General features: G+C 41.1%; 1 protein-coding gene and 1 long non-coding RNA gene across 6 annotated transcripts in view; one reads left to right on the forward strand and one right to left on the reverse strand.

Annotated features, from left to right (window-relative positions):
• The window catches only part of PIEZO2 (piezo type mechanosensitive ion channel component 2), a 203,256-nt gene extending 185,583 nt beyond the window's left edge, over positions 1-17,673 (forward strand). For all 5 annotated transcript variants that reach the window (XM_079982831.1, XM_079982834.1, XM_079982833.1 and 2 more), the window contains 11 exons: positions 247-394; positions 499-713; positions 1,237-1,395; positions 2,036-2,183; positions 6,945-7,133; positions 7,580-7,672; positions 8,247-8,419; positions 9,672-9,791; positions 10,624-10,703; positions 10,891-11,059; positions 13,072-17,673. In XM_079982831.1, the coding sequence (XP_079838957.1) occupies positions 247-394; positions 499-713; positions 1,237-1,395; positions 2,036-2,183; positions 6,945-7,133; positions 7,580-7,672; positions 8,247-8,419; positions 9,672-9,791; positions 10,624-10,703; positions 10,891-11,059; positions 13,072-13,324 (1,747 nt within the window). In that variant the 3' untranslated portion in view covers positions 13,325-17,673. The remainder of the gene's footprint in view (positions 1-246; positions 395-498; positions 714-1,236; positions 1,396-2,035; positions 2,184-6,944; positions 7,134-7,579; positions 7,673-8,246; positions 8,420-9,671; positions 9,792-10,623; positions 10,704-10,890; positions 11,060-13,071) is intronic.
• LOC307219653 overlaps positions 1-22,558 on the reverse strand; it is a 45,223-nt gene that overhangs the window by 15,553 nt on the left and 7,112 nt on the right. Inside the window, exon 2 of the long non-coding RNA XR_013840483.1 lies at positions 13,050-13,231. This is a non-coding gene — a long non-coding RNA (uncharacterized lncRNA). The remainder of the gene's footprint in view (positions 1-13,049; positions 13,232-22,558) is intronic.

A 22,558-nucleotide genomic window follows, 5' to 3' on the forward strand; every position in this document is an offset into this window, starting at 1 on the left:
GGGGAAGCCCAGCCAGATGGGCGGGGAATGAATAAATAAATAAATAAATAAATAAATAAATAAATATCATCATCATCATCATCATCCCTCATATGGGACCGAAGGGCCATCATGGTCCCCAAGTCTGACTTCATTCCTTTTTTTAGTTATCTCTACGCAAATGTATACGTTCTTGGGGGTAGTAAATTAAACTGCATAGTTCTTTACATAAAGTTATTTGTAAGACTGTATTTTCTGTTATTTCAGGACCCTTCAGGTATATGTGCCCATCAAACAGTTTTTCTACAATCTTATCCACCCAGATTACAGTGCTGTGACTGATGTTTATGTCCTGATGTTCCTTGCTGATACTGTCGACTTCATTATCATTGTGTTTGGATTCTGGGCTTTTGGGGTATGTTATAAGGAATTTGATGTATTTGGAATTTTTTTGTCATAAATGACTATCTCTTATGACAAATACTCCCTGTACCTTATTGCTCCTGTTTTTCTTTGCAGAAACACTCTGCAGCAGCAGATATCACCTCTTCGTTATCAGAGGACCAAGTGCCAAGTGCATTCTTAGTGATGGTGCTAATTCAGTTTGGAACCATGGTAGTAGATCGGGCACTGTATCTAAGAAAGACTGTCATGGGAAAAGTCATCTTCCAGGTCATACTTGTTTTTGGTATACACTTTTGGATGTTCTTTATCTTGCCTGGAGTGACAGAAAGGTACGTGTTTGGGTTGTTGTTGTTGTTGTTTTTTAAAAAAATAATATTACGCTTTTAATTTAGCAGTGATTTAGTCTAAGGTAAAGGTAAAGGTACCCCTGCCCGTACGGGCCAGTCTTGACAGACTCTGGGGTTGTGCGCCCATCTCACTTAAGAGGCCAGGGGCCAGCGCTGTCCGGAGACACTTCCGGGTCACGTGGCCAGCGTGACATCGCTGCTCTGGCTAGAGCCAGAGCCAGAGCCAGAGCCGCACACGGAAACGCCGTTTACCTTCCCGCTGGTAAGCGGTCCCTATTTATCTACTTGCACCCGGAGGGGCTTTCGAACTGCTAGGTTGTCAGGCGCTGGGACCGAGCAGCGGGAGCGCACCCCGCCGCAGGGATTCGAACCGCCGACCTTTCGATCGGCAAGCCCTAGGCGCTGAGGCTTTAACCCACAGCGCCACCTGCGTCTACTGCCTTAAAAAATGTGATAAAAGTATGTGTGTCTATATTCATTTTCTCCCATCTATTTTATGTTGCAGGAAATTTAGCCAAAATATTGTTGCACAACTTTGGTATTTTGTGAAATGTGTTTATTTTGGCTTATCGGCATATCAGATACGTTGTGGCTACCCAACTCGTGTACTTGGCAATTTCCTCACAAAAAGTTACAATTATGTAAACCTCTTCTTATTTCAGGGGTGAGTATGGCTATTTCTTTTCAGTCACACATTTATTTAGCTATAGTGACATTTACCCCCAAATAGGGTCTTCAAGAGTGGCATACAAATTTTAATATATATTTGAGTTATTCAGTATGATTTGATAATCATCAGTGCATCATCAGTGACCACAGAGCTGCTGCATGACAGGAAAATTTAAATCTCTTTTTTGCAGTCAAAGCAACTAGTCATGAATGATCAGAAACGTAACTAATCTTTTAGAACTCCCAAAAGTTAACCAAAACAATTAAAAATGAGCACATAAATCACCCGAAACCTTAAATGCTACAATATCTCTTTCAGCTTCTGCCTTCTGGAAGAAGGTATAGAGTTATAAAGGCCAGACTAGCCGCCTGAGAAACAGTTTCTACGCAAATGCAATTCTGGTTTTAAACGCAGCATAAGGGGTCTCTATAGTATAGTGTATTTTAAAATGGGGTTTCAGAGTTTTTAGGGGTTTTTGAATGTTTTATGTAGTTTTTATGTAGTTTTATGTAGTTTTTCAATTTCATTGTTCTGCATGGGACAATGACAATAAAGATATCGGATATCGGATACTTGATTTAATATTCTTCAGTTAAAACAGAACCTTCACCTGTGATTATTTCTTTTTGTCTAGATTCCGCTTGGTACCATTCTTAACTGAGCTGAGGGCAGTAATGGACTGGGTTTGGACAGATACCACATTAAGCCTCTCTAGCTGGATCTGTGTTGAAGATATTTATGCTCATATATTCATCCTAAAGTGCTGGCGAGAGTCTGAAAAGGTAAGATTCCCCCCCCCTAAAAAAACCCATTTATTTTCATTAAATGTTTTATGAGGGCATAGATCATAGTGTAAGATCTTGAGGAAGCACAAGATAGAAAATTCATATCTGAAAATCATGCCTTTATACAAATCTATTATGGTATCGCTCTGCACAGTTCTGTTCACCACATCTCACAAGAGAGATTGTGTAGGTGGGAAAGATTCAGAAAAGGGTAGTCAAAAATGATTACGGGACTGGAGCAGCTCCCTTAGGAAAAGTTATAATAAGAACCTAAGAACTTTGGGTTCTTAGATTCTTATTATATGAAGAGCCTGCTGGATCAGGCCAATGGCCCATGTAGTCCACCATAATGTTATCACAGTGGCCAGCCAGATGTCTGTGGGAAACCCAAAAGCAGGATCCAAGCACGAGAGCACTCTCCCTTCCTGTGGTATTCAGAAGCATAAAGGCTCCAAACATGCAGGCAGAGCATAGCCATCTTGGCTAGTAGCCATTGATAGCCATGGAATTATTATTAGCCACTTAGCAATTTTTGGAGTTTTTTACTTTGAAAAAAGGCAGGTAAAGACCGACAAGATGGAAGTGTAAAAACATGTATGGTACAGAGAAAGTGAATAGGGAGAAATGCTTTATCTCTTTTTTTTTCTTTTTTTTAATAATATTTATTAAATTTTCCAATAAGAACATACAAATACAAAACAACTACAATGAAAACAAACACAAACAAAAAACAACAAGTATAATTTCAAAACTTATTTTCTCAACCTTATTTCCCCGACTTCCTCATACCTCACCGTTTTGTATTCTAGTTTCATTATCCCATCAGCAACTCCATTCCCTTATTTCCCAAAAGTTTTTTACTAATTCCCTTCCTTTTCTTACTCTAATGTCTCTGAAAACCAATATTTTTAAGTCCATGTCAATCTAACATTCTTTAATCTTGTAATATTTATTAAGATAGTCCTTAAATTTCTTCCAATCTTCCACTGTCTCTTTCTCCTGGTCTCGGATTCTGCCCGTCATCTCTGCAAGTCCCATATAGTCTGTCATCTTCATCTGCCATTCTTCCAGAGTGGGTAGATCTGATGTCTTCCAATACTTTGTGATAAGGATCCTTGCTGCTGTTGTGGCATACAAAAACAAAGTTCTATCCTTCTTTAACACCACATGGCTGACCATACCCAGGAGAAAGGCCTCTGGTTTCTTCAGGAAAGTGTATTTAAACATCTTTTTCATTTCATTATATATCATTTCCCAGAAAGCCTTAATCCTTGGGCATGTCCACCAGAGGTGAAAGAATGAGCCTTCATTTTCTTTACACTTCCAACATTTGTTGTCTGACAAGTGGTAAATTTTTGCAAGCTTGACTGGGGTCATGTACCACCTATATATCATTTTCATAATATTTTCTCTCAAGGCGTTACACGCCGTAAATTTCATGCCGGTGGTCCACAACCTTTCCCAGTCAGCAAACATAATGTTATGACCAATATCTTGCGCCCATTTAATCATAACTGATTTAACTGTTTCCTCCTGCGTATTCCATTTCAACAGCAAGTTATACATTTTTGATAGATTTTTAGTATTGGATTCTAACAATTCTATTTCCAATTTCGATTTCTCCACCTGGAAACCAATTTTCTTATCCATCTTATAAACCTCCATTATTTGATAATAGTGGAGCCAATCTCTCACTTTGTCCTTTAATTTCTCAAAACTCTGCAGTTTGAAGTTACTACCCTCCTGTTCTAAAATTTCCCAATATTTCGGCCATATACACTCCATATTGAGTTTTTTCACAGCTTTTGCCTCCATTGGTGAAAGCCACCTTGGAGTTTTACTCTCCAGTAGGTCTTTATATCTGATCCAAACATTGTACAATGCTTTCCTGACAATATGATTTTTAAAACCTTTATGAACCTTAACTTTGTCATACCACAAGTACGCATGCCACCCAAAAAAATTGTTGAAACCTTCCAAATCTAAAATGTCTGTGTTCTTAAGGAGCAGCCAATCCTTCAACCAGCAAAAAGCTGCTGATTCATAGTAAAGTTTCAAATCTGGCAGGGCAAATCCCCCCCTTTCCTTTGCATCAGTTAAAATCTTAAATTTTATTCTGGGCTTTTTGCCCTGCCAGATAAATTTAGAAATATCTCGCTGCCATCCCTTAAAACACTCTATCTTATCAACAATTTGCAATGTTTGAAACAAAAATAACATTCTAGGCAATACATTCATCTTAATAGCTGCTATTCGACCAGACAAAGAAAGCTTCAAGTTTGACCTAATTTCTAAATCTTTTTTCACTTGGTTCCAACATTTTTCATAATTGTCTTTAAATAAGTTCATATTTTTAGCTGTCATATTAATCCCCAAATATTTTACACTCTTAACCACTGTTAAACCTGTTGAGAAATGCTTTATCTCTCTCATAATACTAGATCCTGGGGTCATCTAGTGAAGCTGCGTGTTGGCATGTTGGAAGATTCAAAATAGATAAAAAGTACTTCTTCACCCAGTACATAGCTAAGCTATGGAATTCACTACCCTACCACAAGATGTAGTGACGACAACCAACCATGTCCTGCTGTCAATGGTTACTAGTCATGATGGCTAGAGAATACCTCTGGGGGACACAAATGGGAAAGTTCTGTTGCACTCCTGTCCTTTCCATAGGCATCTGGTTGGTTACTGTGAGAACAAGATGGTGGACTAGATGGGCCTTTGGTTTGATCCAATAGGGATCTTTTCTTTAAGAAAAATAAAATTATTTGCTTTTCTGTTTCATCATATCATCAACGCATACTGTGTTACAGATATACATAGGACAATAAGAAAGAAAAATAACAAATATATGAATATCAATGGTAATATAACTTATTTCTCCAATTTGTTTCACTATTATAAACCTTAACCTTTACTCTCCTTCCATTCTTTCCCTGGTTTCCTATCTGCTATCTTTTCAGTTGCGTTTTCTTACTTTACTAAGTTGTTTTCATTACCTTACTTACACTATCCCACGTTGTAACCTCTACTGCAGAGTATTTTTTGTCAGCCTATTATGATTATTTTCTTATTGCAATATCTTTCCATATAATCTATATACAATGTCCAAACCTCTATTAAATCCTTATCATCTTTATATCTCAATCTATTTGTCATGCTGGCAAATTCTATATATTCTAATATTTTAAGGTGCCATTTTTCTCGTGATCGTACCAGTACGATGCAATAGGGATCTTATGTTCTTACACTGATGGTGTTTCAAGTAGTTTTGTGCTCATCTAATTATCTTTCAGGTACCTTCACATATAAATAGACAATTGTGTCTGCAAATGTAAACCTTGAATTGTATACACATATTCCAGAGATGGTTTAAAAGCCTGACAAGAATTAAAACTGAAGGGTCCCATAAAATGTTAAGTTATTTCAGCTCTTCTTTTCAGAAGCCGTAAATTTAACAGTAGTTTAAAAAAACAACAACTAAGAATTTAGGACCAGGGCATAAAAAGTTATAACAGCTGAATCTGGTTCAAATGCAATGGTCCAAAAAGTTCCTTATTTACTTACCTGAAACAGGAACTCTTAACCAAAAGCAGAACTGTTCAACATAAATTCATGTGAACTGCAGGAAATAGCTTCTAAATGGACCACTGCAACATTTCAACTATGGGTGCACTCCAGACCCATTAAAAGCATTTGAAATGTTGCCACTGACTTCAGTAGGAATTAGTTTGCAACTCTAATTTATTATTTTTGGCATACAATCCGTATTTTGCATGCATTGTTAGCTTTTTTGAGCCAGTATAGGCTAATCCTGTAAATTCCTGTATGTCCAGTTTATTTCCTTTTCACTGTTGTTGTTTTTTTAAGATTACAGTAACCCCACCATCACCTTTTTATGAGTTATGGTGTCTAATTTAATAACCCATCTTCCTCAACTGATAGACCCAGGGACTGTCTAAAGGCCTTTTCCCACAACTGCTTCTAGGCTTGATGCCCAAAAAACAGCCTGTGTTGAATGTTAGCAGATATTGGTGCATGCTGAACTAGTAATATACTACCATTGCCCTGTACTGCCTTAGACTTTAGTATGCCACTGCAGACTCCAACATGTGGGCGGAATGCCAAAAGCTGAATTCACTGCATGACAGAATATATTCAGGATGCACAAATGGTTGTTTCCTGTGGCTGCCATATGCTGAAGTGATTCTGAAAATAAGACCCAAAGCAATCACTGAGGGAACACCCTAAAAACCTGGCTAGAAATCTACCCAGATAGATTAAGACAAGGTACTGCAAAGGGCTTTTTACATCAAACTCATTGCTATCCTATGCAAAACAAGTGCTATTATACTCATGCTATTATACTAGGTATTTAGTTTAAGATGTTTCCAGCTCACTGTCCACCCCCATCCTTGGATGATAATGTTTTTCTTAAGGGTGACCAACCTATCCTGCAAGCTGCAGCCTTCTAATAACATTTAAATGATTAACTATGGATGGCAAGACAGGGGCTTATGGCTCCTTGAAATATGAAATATATATATGGCTAAAATAAGTATACACTAAATTTTGGGAGATGCTTGTAACATATAGCGCATATATATATATATATATATATATATATAAATAAAAAATACTGAAATAAGGTTCTGAGTTTAGAAGATTGCTCATAAAATCCAAAAGTAAAATAATGTTTAAAAATTCTAGAAAAGCGCAATATAGTCTCCTAATGTTTTATATTGCTAATTACAGCGATATCCACAGCCAAGGGGCCAGAAGAAGAAGAAGGTTGTGAAATACGGAATGGGTGGCATGATTATCGTCTTGCTGATTTGCATCGTTTGGTTCCCTCTGCTCTTCATGTCTCTAATTAAATCTGTTGCAGGCGTCACAAATAAACCTCTTGATGTATCCATTACAATAACTTTAGGAGGCTATCAGGTACAAACAAGAAACTAAACTGCCATCTTTCCCTTAATCTGTTTCCTTTAAATACTAAACGTTCCTTATATAAATGTATGTCAGGAGTTGCCAGCCCAGTGCCCATGGCTGTGAAGGCCCTTACTGCTGCCCCTGGGTTTTTTCATTTAAAAAAACAAACACCCAAGTCTCTTAGCCTTCCTAGAAGGCAAGATATGTGATTTCTGTGAAATAAGAGTGAGTGTGGAATGCCCACCTTGTATATTTTTCCTGGCACTGAGGAATTCTCCCAGTTGCTGCAGTGTATGTAAAATCAGTGTTCTGTGAGCTCCACAATCTGGACCAGCCCTAAGGACATAGCTGGTTCAGAGAAGGTTGGCTGCCTCGATAAATGCCTTGAATTTTGATTCTTTTTTTTTAAAAAAAATCCTGATTCTGTTATTAAACTCTGTATTCTTACTCTCCAGCCTATTTTTACTATGAGTGCTCAGCAGAGTCAACTAAAAAATATGACATCAGTGGAATATAGCAGTTTCCTAAAGAGTTTTCGCTCTAATACAGTAAGTAATTTTATTTCTTTTAAGTGCCTGCTGAACTTTTAAGGTATCAAGTGATTTAGAAGTGCTTTGAAACAAACAAATAAACACAGTGAAGGCTGTAGTTCACAGCAACTGTAGTTGTAGTTTTAAAGCGACAAGAACTGAGACATTCTTTATGAGCGTTCTGTGAGGTAGATTCTCCATGTCATATTTCCAACTGATTTTATGATTAATAGAATTTTCATACTTTGTAATGGCAAAATACTGGGTGGAAAGCACTGGCATTAACTGTAGAGTTATTTCCATCTGCCTGTAATACCAGAATCTTTGTCATGGCATAAAGCATGTCAAGCTTTAGGATGCTGCACTGACAAAAATGTGTTGCAGTTGTTTGCTCTTCCTGGGTGAAGTTTGCTGATTCAGCACTTCCCCTTGCATTCAGCTATTGCCCTAGTCATAGTACATAATATTTTCTCCAAACTGCCTCTCCCTCCATCTTTTTGTGGGCTACTGAAGAATGATACCAGCAACAAGTACCAAAAAGAATTTGAAGGCAAAGGGATAAAAGCTTCATCTTCCTCCTTTTCTTTTTTAGGCTGCTCTACAGTTTCTAGAAAACTATGGTAATGAAGATATAACAGTTGCACAGCTAGAAGGCAATTCAAATTCCTTATGGACTATCAGCCCTCCCAGCAGGAAAAAAATGATTGATGAGCTCAATGCAGAGAATGCTGAATTTTCTGTAGTTATTTCATGGAGTATTCAAAGGTATGGCCTCATTGCTAACAAATAGTATTATTGCTGTTTGTCTAGTGACTGACACAATCCCTACATATCATTGCTTAGGGATCACTTTGTCTAAGGTTCCTTGGCACTAGGAGCCAGCTAAAAGCCCCCCTGCCAAATCCATGAGCTCCCTGAAGAACACATACATTCTGGTACAATTGTGGTAAATCCGGATCACTTGTTTGTCATCTCTTAGAAAATGGAAAGAAGCAAGGACAAACGCCTCCCATCATGACATTCTCGGTGCAGCAAAATTATTAGCATCAAATAAAAGACAGTTGGGTTTTCTGATAGTACTTGGATGTAGATGTTGCTTCAACAGGGGGCAGGGCAATTATTTTTGAACCATTGCAGTTACGGGTCCAGTGTACCTGAAGGAGCATCTCTACCCTCATTGTCCAGCCCGGACACTGAGGTCCAGTGCCAAGGGCCTTCTGGCGGTTCCCTCACTGTGAGAAGTGAGGTTACAGGGAACCAGGCAGAGGGCCTTCTTGGTAGTGGCGCCTGCGCTGTGGAACGCCCTCCCATCAGATGTCAAGGCAATAAGCAACTACCTTACTTTTAAAAGACATCTAAAGGCAGCCCTGTTTAGGAAAGTTTTTAATGTTTAATGCTGTATTGTGTTTTTTTCGGTTGGGAGCTGCCCAGACTGGCTGGGGAAACCCAGCCAGATGGGCAGAGTATAAATAATAAATTATATTATTATTATTATTATTATTATTATTATTATTATTATTATTATTGGATTGAGTTGCCAATGGTCATGGAGCGGTAATTTGCCCAAGAGCAAATCTAATGCGGATTCACCCAATCTGAACTATCCTGACCAATGTACTGATTGGATTTGTTTCTGCTCTTGAATCTGCACATTGCTGGATCCTCCATTCATACCTCATACAGATCTCACATGTTAAGACTGCCTCTGTGTCTACCTTGTTTTTTAAAAGGAGGTGCAGATGCCTTGTGGCTATTTGGCCAGCAATTCCTGCAATTCCCTACAATGAAAAGAAAGTAAGTTCCCTAGGAGTAATGAATCCTACCCTCCATATTCCTGTCTGTTGCAGAACTGGGGGTCTGCCAGAATTGGGTCTTGGCCTTCATTCCTAGTTCTCAAAGAAATATAACATAGTCTATCACCCAGTGAGAATGGCATTTTGAATACAGCAAAGTCAGAGCGATTGTACATTCATCAACTGTTGCACCGCCTTACTCTTGTTCATACATTTTCTTAAAGAAACCTCTCCCTTGGAGCAAAAGCAGAAATAGCATCTGATAAACAGAGTCACAACCTACGAAAGCAAGCAAGAAAACTTATTGCTAAAATGATGGACAACCAAATGCAACCTGCACCTGTGTAAGTCATTTTCTATGCTTATTAATATGTTTATTTTTCTTATAAGCAGAGCTACAAATTACTGACTTAGGCAAAGAAAATTGCAATATTGCAACTCCTGTAAAAATGTGTTGCAACTGTTGCCTTATTTCCAAAGTGGCATTTTGTAGTTATTTCGATTTTCAGTAAGATAACCTCATTTAACTATATTTATCCTTCTGCACTTTCTTATAATGAAGTGGGGAGGAGTCCTATCTACCATCTGCTGTGTGCATGCACATGCGCTACCAAACAAAGATGTTGATGTTGTCAGCTTTGGCAATTAGCTATTGGAGAAAGGCTGAATTATTGCAGGCCAGAGGCACCTGAAGGGGAGAGAGGCAAAAGTAGAAAGGAAGGGAGATGCTGAGAAATGCATACAATAAGATGCAACCTGAAGCTCTCATGTGGCCCTCATTCTACCCTAAGTGGAGAATATTTAGTGGAGGCAGGGCTAGCTACTGACAGAAAAATACTGTAAATTCCATTAAAACAGAGCTTTCCAAACTGTCTTGCGACACACTAGTGTGTTGGTGTGTCATGTGAACACTTCTCCTGGGGCTGGAAAGGGGTTAGTTTAACCTTCAGTCTGCTAGTAAAACTGAATTACTGTGTTGAGAAATAATGCATGTCTACAGACACCAACTTGAAAAGTTTGGAAAGCTTTGCATTAGAATCCAGTGCCATGAAGAATAATTCCCAGGTTTGACTGTGGTCTCGTTGTTTAGGACTTTCATGTTGTAAAAATTATATCCAAGGCAAATTTCAAATGACCTTGTATTGGTATTTCCCTCAATTTATTTTTCTTTTGCAGAATACTGCATGAAGTGTATCCACGCTATATCAAGGCACCTAGTGATTCTGTTGCAAAACCCATAAAGCAGCTCTTGACAGGTATGGAGTGATCCACTGCTCATTTCTAACAGGAATATTATTTCATAATGCACCCTGATTCAGACACTTTGTCTAGATTGCATGACTGTATAGGGTGGGTACAGGAGCAAAATTCCTCAGATAACAGCTGAAATTAAGATAATTTGCACATGAGATACTGACAAAATGGTTTGTTTGGTTTTTGTAGATGGAAAAAATGAAGACATCACTGTTTCACTGTCCAGGCATAATGAAACTGAGTGGTGGGTTCTAAACCAGACTAAAAAAACTCTAGGAGCAGGAAATACAAGTCTGGAACTTATTGTGTTCAGTGACAAAGTTAGCCCTCCTAGCCTGGGATTCTTGGCAGGCTATGGGTAAGCAACCATCTTCTACAAATATCATGTGAGGGGTTTTGCAGAGAAGCAGTTTAAAGAAGCCACCTTTGCACATGGTGACCTCTAACTCCTGGGAGGAAGAGGTGGCTTGGGCTGCCCTTGCCTCAGGAGGAGCTCTCCCCCTCCTCCTGCCGGAAGATGGGCTCTAGGGTGGGTCTTCTGAGGGTGGTGCTTTCCGGGGTATCAATATATCTGCCAGAATGAGGGGCAGACCATGCTGATGGCTTCACTTGGCGGTATATTGTGGGTGAAACTGCCACTGAGTCCCTCTGCCTCCAGCATGCCAAGGGACAAAACAAGCTGCAGCTGAGTGAAACTGCAGTACAGCTTGTTCCTCCCTCCACTTCTTTAAGCTGCCTGGCTGAGGAGCGTGCGGCTGTCCTTGCCTCAGCCAAGCAGTTTTATGGAGCCCCTGAGCCAGCAGCAGGGTGGGGGCTCTGTTAAAGTGCTCCCACTCACCAGCTGAGAGAGCCCTGATCCTTCTCCTGCTTGTATGCTGGGGAGCAGGAGGCTTCACACGGCCCAGATGAAGTCTAACATTGCCTCTGGCTTGCACAAGCTGGAGATGGGGGGTGGGTCCTAGGTTAGACTTCTCCCAGCAGAGTCAGGCCATCTCTCTTCCTTGGAGAAAGAGGCAGCGTCTCCATGCGCTTGTGTGCCTTTGCCTGGGAGGGTGGGCTGCATCTTTCCTCCCGGGGTGAACAAGGAAAGTGGCACTGCACCCACACAGGCAAAGGCAGCTACCGCCACCTGGTCCACCTTCAGGGAGTGGGGGGCACTTTGCCCACTGCCTGCGCTGGCAAAGGCAGAGAAAGCACTGTAAATGGAGCCTGTCCAGCTCAGTCGGCATCTTTGGACAGTGAGGGGAGGGCGAGCGGCCTCTTTCCTGGGAGAAAGAAGTAGCTCGCCCGCCTCAACACAGCAAAGACAACTCCCTCAGGTGTAATGGAGCCCCCACCTCGCCTCTGGCTTGTGTGAACTGGTGGCACCTTTAAACTTCTCCATTCAGGGGCACGCAGCTGCCTGTCCCTCAATGGAGACAGTGGGGCTTGCTCAGCTGGAGGGTGGGAGCTTTTCTGCCTCCCAGCTGAGCAGCAGGCACCTTGGCCCTGGCCTGCGAGGCATTGGGGTAAAAGCACCTCAGCTCCTGCAGTGAGAGCTGAGGCAGTTTCACCCCATGCCTTGCCAGCTGGGGCCAAAACAACTTGTTTCAACATCACGGTGTATCGCCAAACCGCAATGTTTGGATGGTGATACATCGTGATGTTGAAATCCTAATATTGCCCAGCCCTACTCCTAATCATTCAGCTTGCTAAGCCTTCATTTGATGAAACCATGTTGATACAAGGCAGGCTACCACAATCCTAGATTTTAATGACTCGGTCCCAGCGCCTGCCAACCTAGCAGTTCGAAAGCACCTCTGGGTGCAAGTAGATAAATAGGGACCGCTTACCAGCGGGAAGGTAAACGGCGTTTCCGTGTGCGACTCTGGCTCGCCAGAGCAGCGATGTCACGCTGGCCACGTGACCCGGAAGTGTCTCCGGACAGCGCTGGCCCCTGGCCTCTTAAGTGAGATGGGCGCACAACCCCAGAGTCTGTCAAGACTGGCCCGTATGGGCAGGGGTACCTTTACCTTTTTAAACATCTGGCATAAGTCTTCTATCCTTACCTTTACAGAAACTACATTCAAGCATGTGTCATAGTACTTGCATATTCTTCCCCTGTTACTTGTGCCTCTGTCTTACCATCTCTTTCCTAAGTCAGTCTTTATGTTGTATACTTCCCTCAGGACAGGGACATTTCTTTTTGGTGAGGTAGGAAAGAAAAGTAATTTGGATGAATTAATCTATTAAAATGAAAGTGAATTATAAATTGGCTGTATTTTTATGTTTTACTTTCTTCTCAGTATCCACATTTCATAATTCTGTGATTACATTTTAAATCTTTTCACATTTTAAAATATTATTACCTTTCCCCCCCTTGTTTTGCAGCATCATGGGATTATATGCTTCAGTCGTCCTGGTAATAGGAAAATTTGTCCGTGAGTTCTTCAGTGGGATTTCCCACTCCATAATGTTTGAAGAGCTTCCCAATGTAGATCGCATCCTCAAATTGTGCACCGACATCTTCTTAGTGCGGGAGACTGGTGAACTGGAATTGGAAGAAGATTTATATGCCAAATTAATATTCCTGTACCGCTCCCCAGAGACTATGATCAAATGGACTAGAGAAAAAACAAATTGATCTTTTCGGGATTTGCATTGTAATTCAAGATGACTTCAACTGGTTGTCGTTTTTTTAAAAAACAAAACAAAGCACAACATTCTCTTAAGAGGGAAGCCTTTTATAATTAGGTAGCAATGAATTTTCTGTTTGTGGAGTCCATTTGGCTCCCTAGAAATATATGCTGCCTTTCAAATCAAAGATGAAGAAAGCTAGCCTTTGTTTTCAAATACAACTCCTCTAACATCAGAGAAATCTGCTTTTCATTTTAGTGAACAAAATATTCTGCATCCATGTCTGACTTGGGCTTCAGCTCTCATTCTCAAGGGAAAAAGAAGGATATCACAGCTGAATTAATCAGATCCTCACTTATTCTGGAGTGGTGTGCAATATGCTGTTTTGCATCACTTTCAAGGGGCAGCAGTGATCTGAGGAGTTGTTCTAGAAAATCCAAGACAATGGATTACAGAGGGTGCTGAAGGCAACTTTGTTATGTGCATTTCTAGAAAACCAGATCTGCAGATGTACTTCTGGAAGGAAAAAAACTTCACTGACATTATCTTTAACTGCCTTATTTTATTTGAACAATTAACAGGAGGCATTGAAAACATCAGTGACTTTACTCAGGAAAATAAAAACTGTCAAAAGTTTTACTAGCGAATAATGATTATGGTGAAGTGTTGTAATATTTTGCTGGGCCAATTGCTCCCAAGTAGCCAGGTATTTTTTTAAATAAGCCAGTTGAACTTTATGATGCCTTTGGCTTGTTCAAATATAGTATGTTTGGCAAAACAAATTATCGTTTGTTTTAATATCTGAACTCAAGCCTCTCCAAAAACAATGGTTGGTTGGGAGCTGACAAACTCGCACCTGAAGCCACAGTTTAGAGCTGGTTTACAAACCACAGTGCGCGCCGACTGTGGTTTGCTGTTATGTCTGAATTCACAGACCATTGACAAACCACAGTTAGGGCCATTGCTCTGCTTTAAGAGGCTGCTGCACCATGGAAATTAGAATGAATTTAAGAAGCTTGAGTCTTGGCCAGCTGGGAAAGGACAAGAAGCTTTAAACTGTTGTATTACTGTTGTACATTGGAAAGGTCAAAACCATGGTGTGATTTTTTTTTAACGGTGAATACCATTAATCATGGTTTTGCATTTCATTTGAACCCAGCCTTTGATTTCTTGGAAACATTTAAAGACAAAATAGGGGAAAGCATGTTGTAGGAAGCAAAAGAAAAAGATCACCCTATACGGACGTTTAAATGTAAACCATCTGACTTCTACCTAGTATTTCCTTCCAGTGTTTCAGGTATACAGAAATGTTAACATATGCAAATTCTCGTTTTTATGTCCAGGATGTGTTTTTAAAGTTCCTAATTATGATAAAACATATATATAATGAGCTTGAAAAAAAGGGGCTTTTCTTAAATTATTGCTATTGGTGAACACCGGCTATTTAGCAGAGGACAGTGTAGCATGAACATTTAAGTGTTGCAATGTAATTTGCATTACATGGTTTAGAAAATGCAATTTCTCAGCAACAGAAAAATCACTGAATGGATAAGGTATGCTAAGGGGTTTTACTGTGCAGTTTTCACTCCATACTGACAAATAAAGCACATGCTGCAAAGTCATTTCAGAAGTATTTTTTAATATGCTTGTTTACATTGAATGAATTTTTTTTATAAACTGAAAGTGTCTACGTAGTGAGATTGTCAGTAATCATTGAACTATCATAACTATTTATTGTATTTGATAATGTTACAAGTCACTAGAAGGTAGATGGGAACTGAACAGGAAACTGTAAAATTACTTGCACATTTTAGTCTAGGGGTGTATGTTAGGTAGAAGAAAATTGTGACATGACATGCCCACACAGTTGATCTGTTTCCATCAAAACATTGCTGGTATATTTCAATACTGTGAAAATTAGCATACTGACACTAGGAAGTGCACATCAAAATAAACCACTTTGGGATATTGCACCAATAAAACGCATGGTGACTCGACACATATTCAAATGTTATTATAATTTCCTAACAAAGCATAGTTAGTCTAGCTCTCCTTGTAAAAAAACCATTGACGGAAGCAACATAAACAACGTCCTTTAAAGACTTAAATGAAGTGTTTACAAATATGCAGACCCTAAACTTACACAAGATGAAAACTTGCATACATTAGACTTCACTTAGAAATCAGATGTTTCAGGGCCCTTTGTTCCCATTTTTTACACATTTTCCTCCCTTTACCTATGTAGCTAAATGCGCCTACTTCTTAAGGAGAACTCTTCATGTATCTGACAACGGCTGCAGTCCACAAAAGCTTGTGCCAGAAAGCTAAAAAAAATATCATTTTCCTCTGCTACTGTTTTACTGCAAGAGATTTAACATGGCTCCCCTATGAAATTTGAATCAAATTAGTAAAACAGAACCAATAGAGAAGCTGACTGGTATAGAATGGCCCTGCTAGATTTAGACAAAAGTCAGGCACCCCGTTTCCCCATTGCAGCCTACCTCACGTTTCCATGAATCTCGCAAGTAGGCCATGGAGGGAAGAGTTTGTGCCTGTTGTTTTCCCATCAGCAGCTAGTATCCAGGAGCACCTTGCTTTAGAATTGGGCAGTTGCGTTTAGCTATCAAGAATTTGTCTAAATACTCCATTTTAAAGTTATCCAGAATGAGTGGCCATCACCTCATATTGGGGCTGCAAATTCTATGAGCTAATTATGTGTTATGTATGGCTGTCCTATTTCCATTCAATTTCATTGAATGGCTTCATGTTCTAGTACTAGGAAAGAGACGAAAACGTCTCTCTCCACTTTCTGCACACTATGCATGATTTTATAAGCCTCTCAAAACTTTCCCACTTTAGCCATCTTTTTTCTAAAGTATAATGCCCCAGAAGGTGCTGCAGTTCCTGCTGACTTTGTAATTGTTAATATGTCTCTGCCTTCTTGACCTCTGCTAGTTATTTATTACTCTTCCATTCTCAAGCCATACTTGTCACTTTGGGCCAGTAATCATCATTTTAAAGGAAATGCTTCCCACTGAAATTGTAACAATACATGAAGATTTGTGCAGTCCTCAAATGCTATCTGCTAGGAAATAAAAGTCCTTTGTACATGTCCTGTGTCCTCAAGGTGCTGTGTCCCTCAGTACAGGACTGGACATAGAAAACAGCAGATTATTTGAATCTTCCAAAACTCTACTGCCTTTTTCTGATCAAAGCGATATAGGGCTCTAAGTAGCATGGTTGAGCTCTACACAACCACCAAAGCAGATTAAAGTCTTAAATCACATTTAAATCCTTACTGAATGAAAACTGTGTGTCTGATTATCTCTCCTGTACATGCATGTTATTTATAAAGCATAACTTTTTTCAAAGAATTAATTATATGTATCTTCTTCTTTTTTTAGAACAACGTTGTGATACATTACACCTAGGGATCGGCCTTGATTTGTACCAGGACCATGTCCTGGAACATGTGAAGTAATAAAGTACCTCCAGCTTTGTGCAGAGTGCTTTTCTCTTGCCACTGAGTAACCAACTGCAGTCTTTCCCATCACATTAGGATTAAAACTTTCATGACCAGGCAAATGGCATGGCATCCAAGTATGCCTGAGCCCTGGTGACTATTTCTTGAAGATAAGCACTATCCAATAATGGAAGTGTTTTTTTCTGTTAGAGCAAGAACTTCTAGAAAGATGGCTCCAAGAATGGCTTAAGCTCATTTCCATGGTAAGGTTAAACACCATGAATGTCTGTGGGGATCATTGCAAGTCAGTCAGCAAAAGTGATGAAGTGTGCTTTCTATCTGATACTACGAACCTTGGGGTGGAAATATAGCTATCTATCCAATGTACCTCTAGGACCCGGCCTCTCATTTAAACAAAAATCATGTACAAGGGAATCCCTACTTACACAGGGTGAGCACAATTGGGGATTCCCCTGTTCCACCCTCTTTTGGTGATGAAAAAGGTGCATGCAAATGGCACACATGCAAGTGAGGAGGTGCCTGTACTTGAGCTGTGTAGGCACACTCAATAAGACTAATTGGAAAAGAGAATGTTGCACAGAATAGATTTTTAAGAAAGCAGGAATGCCATGGTGTCTCAATTCTGGTAGTTATTGATCCATCCCACTTTCAACATCTTTCCTTGCAGCTAAAACTGTAAATACATGTAAAAAGCTATGAATGCACTATGTCAAGCTATGGTTTAGTGTTTGATTTTGTTGCCTGAAATGCAGTGTGAAAAAACAGTGGCAATGTGACTAGCAAAAAAAATGTTAAAATACTAATACCCTTTGTATAATGTAATTATGATATGAAAAGGCCTTTTTCTTGATTAAAGTTTCTTTTAACAATAATACTTCTCTGTTGCCATTTTTCAATCACTGATGTCATCAGCGCAGCAACAAAAATTTATGAGCACCAAAATTAGTTTTTTCCATGATCCCACCACTATGTCCAGAGCGAAAGGGACAGTGTCATTATGCTGAGCTTGAGTTCCAACATAAGTGTGTTAAGTGAGGTCCTTCCCTCCTCAGAAGCTCAGAAAAGGGATAGGAACTTATACCCAGTGCACTAAGGGCACTTATAGATGGCTGATAGTTTTGGGTGGGATTCAATCAGATATTTAGCAGATTAGGGACATGCAATTAAAGTTGATTTAGAGGTCTTGTGCAACAAATGCGCTTCCCCAAAAGATTGTACTTTTTATCTATTTCATTAAATTTATATATTGCTTAACTGTAATTAAAAAAACAACAACCTCCTAGTGGTTTATTTTTTGTGGTAAGTGAAGTATGGCATCATCATCATAATTTATTATTTATACCTCACCCATCTGGCTGGGTTTCCCCAGCCACTCTGGGCGGCTTTCACTGAATATTAAAAACAGTACCGCATCAGACATTAAAAACTTCCCTAAACAGCTGTCTTTTTAAAGTAAAATAGTTGTTTATTGCCTTGACATCTGCTGGGAGGGCATTCCACAGGGTGGGCGCCACTACCAAGAAGGCCCTCTGCCTTGTTCCCTATAACCTCACTTCTCACAGCAAGGAAACCGCCAGAAGGCCCTCGGCGCTGGACCTCAGTGTCAGGGGTGGAGACGCTCCTTCAGGTATACAGGACCGAAGCCATTTAGGTCTTTAAAGGTCAGCACCAACACTTTGAATTGTGCTCGGAAACGTACTGGGAGCCAATGAAGATCTTTCAGGACCGGTGTTATATGGTCTTGGCGGCTGCTCCCAGGCACCAGTCTAGCTGCCGCTTTCTGGATTAATTGCAGTTTCCGAGTCACCTTCAAAGGTAGCCCCACGTAGAGCGCATTGCAGTAGTCCAAGCGGGAGCTAACTAGAGCAAGACAGTCTGCAGGCAGGTAGGGTCTTAGCCTGTATTCCAGATGGAGCTGATAAACAGCTTCCCTGGCCAAAGAATTAACCTGTGTCTCCATGAACAGCTGTGAGTCCAAAGGCTACGCACCTGGTCCTTCAGGGGCACAGTTACCCCATTCAGGATAACGCTTCATTTGTTGCCTTCTTCCTTTTCAGCCAGGTAGTCCCTGTCTCTCCACCTTCATTCACTTTGTCCTTGCTCTCTCCAGAGATTTTCCAAGCTCACAGCACTTTTGCAACTATAGAACATATGTGCAAGTGGAGGTGGGGATCAAGTGAGGGAATGGGTGGCCCAGGAAGAAGTAGGACGTGGCAAGGTGGAAGAGGAAACTATTGCCCCACTGCTGCTTTACACATCGGCAGCGGAAGGGCAGCAGCTTGCTGCTCTCCAGGCAGCTTTGAATAGGTTTGGTGCTCTCATACATAGTATATGAAAGCAGTATGCCTATTCACCTATTCTGCATTTTTTTAAAAAATCAGTGAACAAAGAATGACAATTCAAAAGTGGCTAGCAGATCAATCAAAACCATGGCTACTCAGAAGTAAGTTCCACTGAGTTCAATGGGGCTTACTCCAAGGTTAGTGGGTATATGGTTGCAGCATAGAAATGGTTAGGAATGTGCTGTCAGTGACTTAAGTAGCTCGCGTGGAAGCACCTGCAGGTACTGCTGCTTGGTTATCAACAAATGCAGACCTTTTTTTTTTTTGTTTGTTTAATTTATCCCACAATACATGTGGAAGCCTAAATTATACTTGCTGGAGTGGGGAAGACGTTCCAAAAAGATGCCCTGGTTGCAGTTTACTGTGCTGCATCTGTGGAAATTTAAGGAAGTAAAAGCCAATCCTATCAGCAGAAAAAGTTAGACATACCTCGCTTAAACCAAACCTAGGGAGTTACCTGTTGGCCTAATGGACTGAAAAGAATGATGACACTGCTGTGCACAACTGTGGGACACAAGCAAGACCTGCTTCATTGGCTTTCAGACTATTAAGAATATGCTCTTTGGGGTAAAAGTGATCACTGTAAGATATTCAAGGCAGCAAGCAATCAATGCAGCAAAAGTCAGACACTCACAGGTTATGGGTGTCTTAGAAGTGAATTGAATACCACATGCATTGTATGTTAATATGGCCAGTATGCCCACTGGTGATAGTTGCGAGAACTGTAGACTATGGGAGTACTTATTCAGCACATTCCCCAGATAGGAGAAACCCAGATTTCTTTTCTTTTCATAAAGAAAAGTACATATTTCTGGAATGTTGGGCTTTTGATTTCCTTTTATCAGAAACTAAAATGTGAGGCATGTTGGCAGCAAAAGGGCTATGTCAATGCCCCACCGCACTCAGCCAATTTCTGGCTCCCTGAGGTATGAGTGCTGCTTTCTGCACTGTGCAGCGTTAGTGTATAGCTAAAGGGAGAGGGGAAAGTTATCTACCACCTCACTTGCAGAATTAGATAATGAAGGAATGCTTCTGAGAGGTCATCTGGAAACTTCCCATAGAACTTTGCCTGGCTCCATCTTTATGGTCTTTTTGGTGCCAGATGAAGACCTTTTTATTCACCCTATAAATAACTCATGTTGCAACTCCAGTAATATCATAGAATTGTAGAGTTGGAAGGGACCCTGTGGGTCATCTAGTCCAACCCCCTGGAATGCAGGAATAAGCAGCTGTCTCATTAGAATCAAACCTGCAACCTTGGCATTATCAGCACCATGCTCTAGCCAACTGAACTCTAGCTGGTGGCCACCACTTTTGGCAGGCGTAGGGGGGCAGGCAAAGCAAGCAGAGATAGCAGCCCTAGTTTATCCATAAAAAGCTAGCCACTGATTATAGAATTGGCTCATATGAGCTAAGATCCCCCATCAGTTGCCTAATTCACCCACAGGACTTTGATGCAATGAAATATAAGAAATGTTATTATTCTTCATTGCATTTCTTCATCAAGGTCTCTTGAGCCAACGCCTACACTCAAAACACGCAAGGAACATAACTACACAGAAAACAGGGATGGGAATTGAAGCAATATGATCTGTGCTGTAGGAGCAGCACATCCTGCTGTATCTTTTATGCCACTGGGAAAAACCTCTCTACTTGGGGACATTCACACCAGATGTGATCAAATGACCTATTCCCCCAAAGAATCCTGGGAACTGTAGATTGTTAAGGGTGCTGAGAGTTGTTAGGAGATTCCCTTCCCAAAGGTACAATTCCCTGAGTGTGACTTGACAGTCAATCCCTTTCCCCAGCATACTCTGGAATCGTAGGTCTGGGAGGGGAATAGGGAGCTCCTAACAACTCCCAGCATCCTTAACAAACAACAGCTCCGAATATTTTTTATCGAAGCTATGATTGTACAAATGGTATAATAATGCTTCAAATGTGACCTTAGTTATAATTAACAATTGTACTTTACTTGTTGGGAGTTTAGAACAAGGGCAAGTGGAAAAGGTGCATTTTTAAGAAGTCGGCTGTGTCAAACTGTGATGTTAGGAATGCTTGCTGCTGCTAAAATAGAAAAACTATTGAATTGAAACACCTGGGGTGCTGTTTTCCTGTGTCCTGACCAGAATGGGCTTTCTCCTCCCAGCTCAATTAATTTAGACACTGCTATAAACCACTCAAAGGATCTGGTGAGCCTCCAGACGCCAATGAAAGACTGAAAGCTGTTAACATTTTGTCCATTACAGTTAAAATCCAGCTTTACTGCTTCAAGTGAGAACAGAACCCCAAATTCCTCCTGCTTCCTGACAATTTATAATGTTGTGGATGTATTTCCTTCTTCTGTCAACATTTGAAATCATGGGAAACTACTCAACTGTTGTCATTTACTGCATGAAATCTTAACTGCTCTGATGAAATGTTAACATGGCTATTGGCATATGTGGATGTGGATCCGAGTGAAGCAGGGGCTGTTTCCCCCCCTTAAGGGAGATTCTCACCATCCCTTCCTTTTCTAAAGTTCAGCCTTTGCTTAAAGGTAAAGGGACCACTGACCATTAGGTCCAGTCGTGGCCGACTCTGGGGTTGCGGTGCTCATCTCGCTTTATTGGCCGAGGGAGCCGGCGTACAGCTTCCAGGTCATGTGGCCAGCATGACTAAGCTGCTTCTGGTGAACCAGAGCAGCGCACGGAAACGCCGTTTAACTTTCCCGCTGTAGCGGTACCTACCGTATTTTTCGTCCCATAGGACGCCCCGTCCCATAGGACGCACCTAATTTTTTTTGGGGGGGGGGAAATAAAGGGGGGGAATTCCTTTATTTCCCCCCCCAAAAAAAACCAGGTTGGGGAACAGCGGGATGGCGGCGCTGCGCCTCCCCGCTGTCCCCCGAGCTTGTGGGGCTGGCCGATGTCTGCCCGGCGCGCAGGGCGCTCTGCTTCAGGGCACTTTGCGCGCCGGGCGGCAGGCTGCTATCCGCAGCGTGGGGAGCCCCGCGGGAACTCCCGCGGGCTCCCCAGGCTTGCTGATAGCTTCCTGAAGCCTGGAGAGCAAGAGGGGTCGGTGCGCACCGACTCCTCTCGCTCTCCAAGCTTCAGTGAAAGACTCTATTTGCCCCATAGGACGCACACAGATTTCCCCTTCATTTTTGGAGGGGAAAAAGTGCGTCCTATAGGGCGAAAAATATGGTATTTATCTACTTGCACTTTGACATGCTTTCAAACTGCTAGGTTGGCAGGAGCAGGGACCAAGCAACAGGAGCTCACCCCGTCGCAGGGATTCAAACCGCCGACCTTCTGATCAGCAAGCCCTAGGCTCTGTGGTTTAACCCACAGCGCCACCTGTGTCCCTTTGCTTATATAGCCAAAATAGCAATAGCCATGCAAAAGAGGGACGTGCCACCAGACTCTGGGACCCC

Source organism: Podarcis cretensis (genome assembly GCF_951804945.1).
Source record: "Podarcis cretensis genome assembly, chromosome: 7".
Classification (NCBI taxonomy): Eukaryota; Metazoa; Chordata; class Lepidosauria; order Squamata; family Lacertidae; genus Podarcis; species Podarcis cretensis.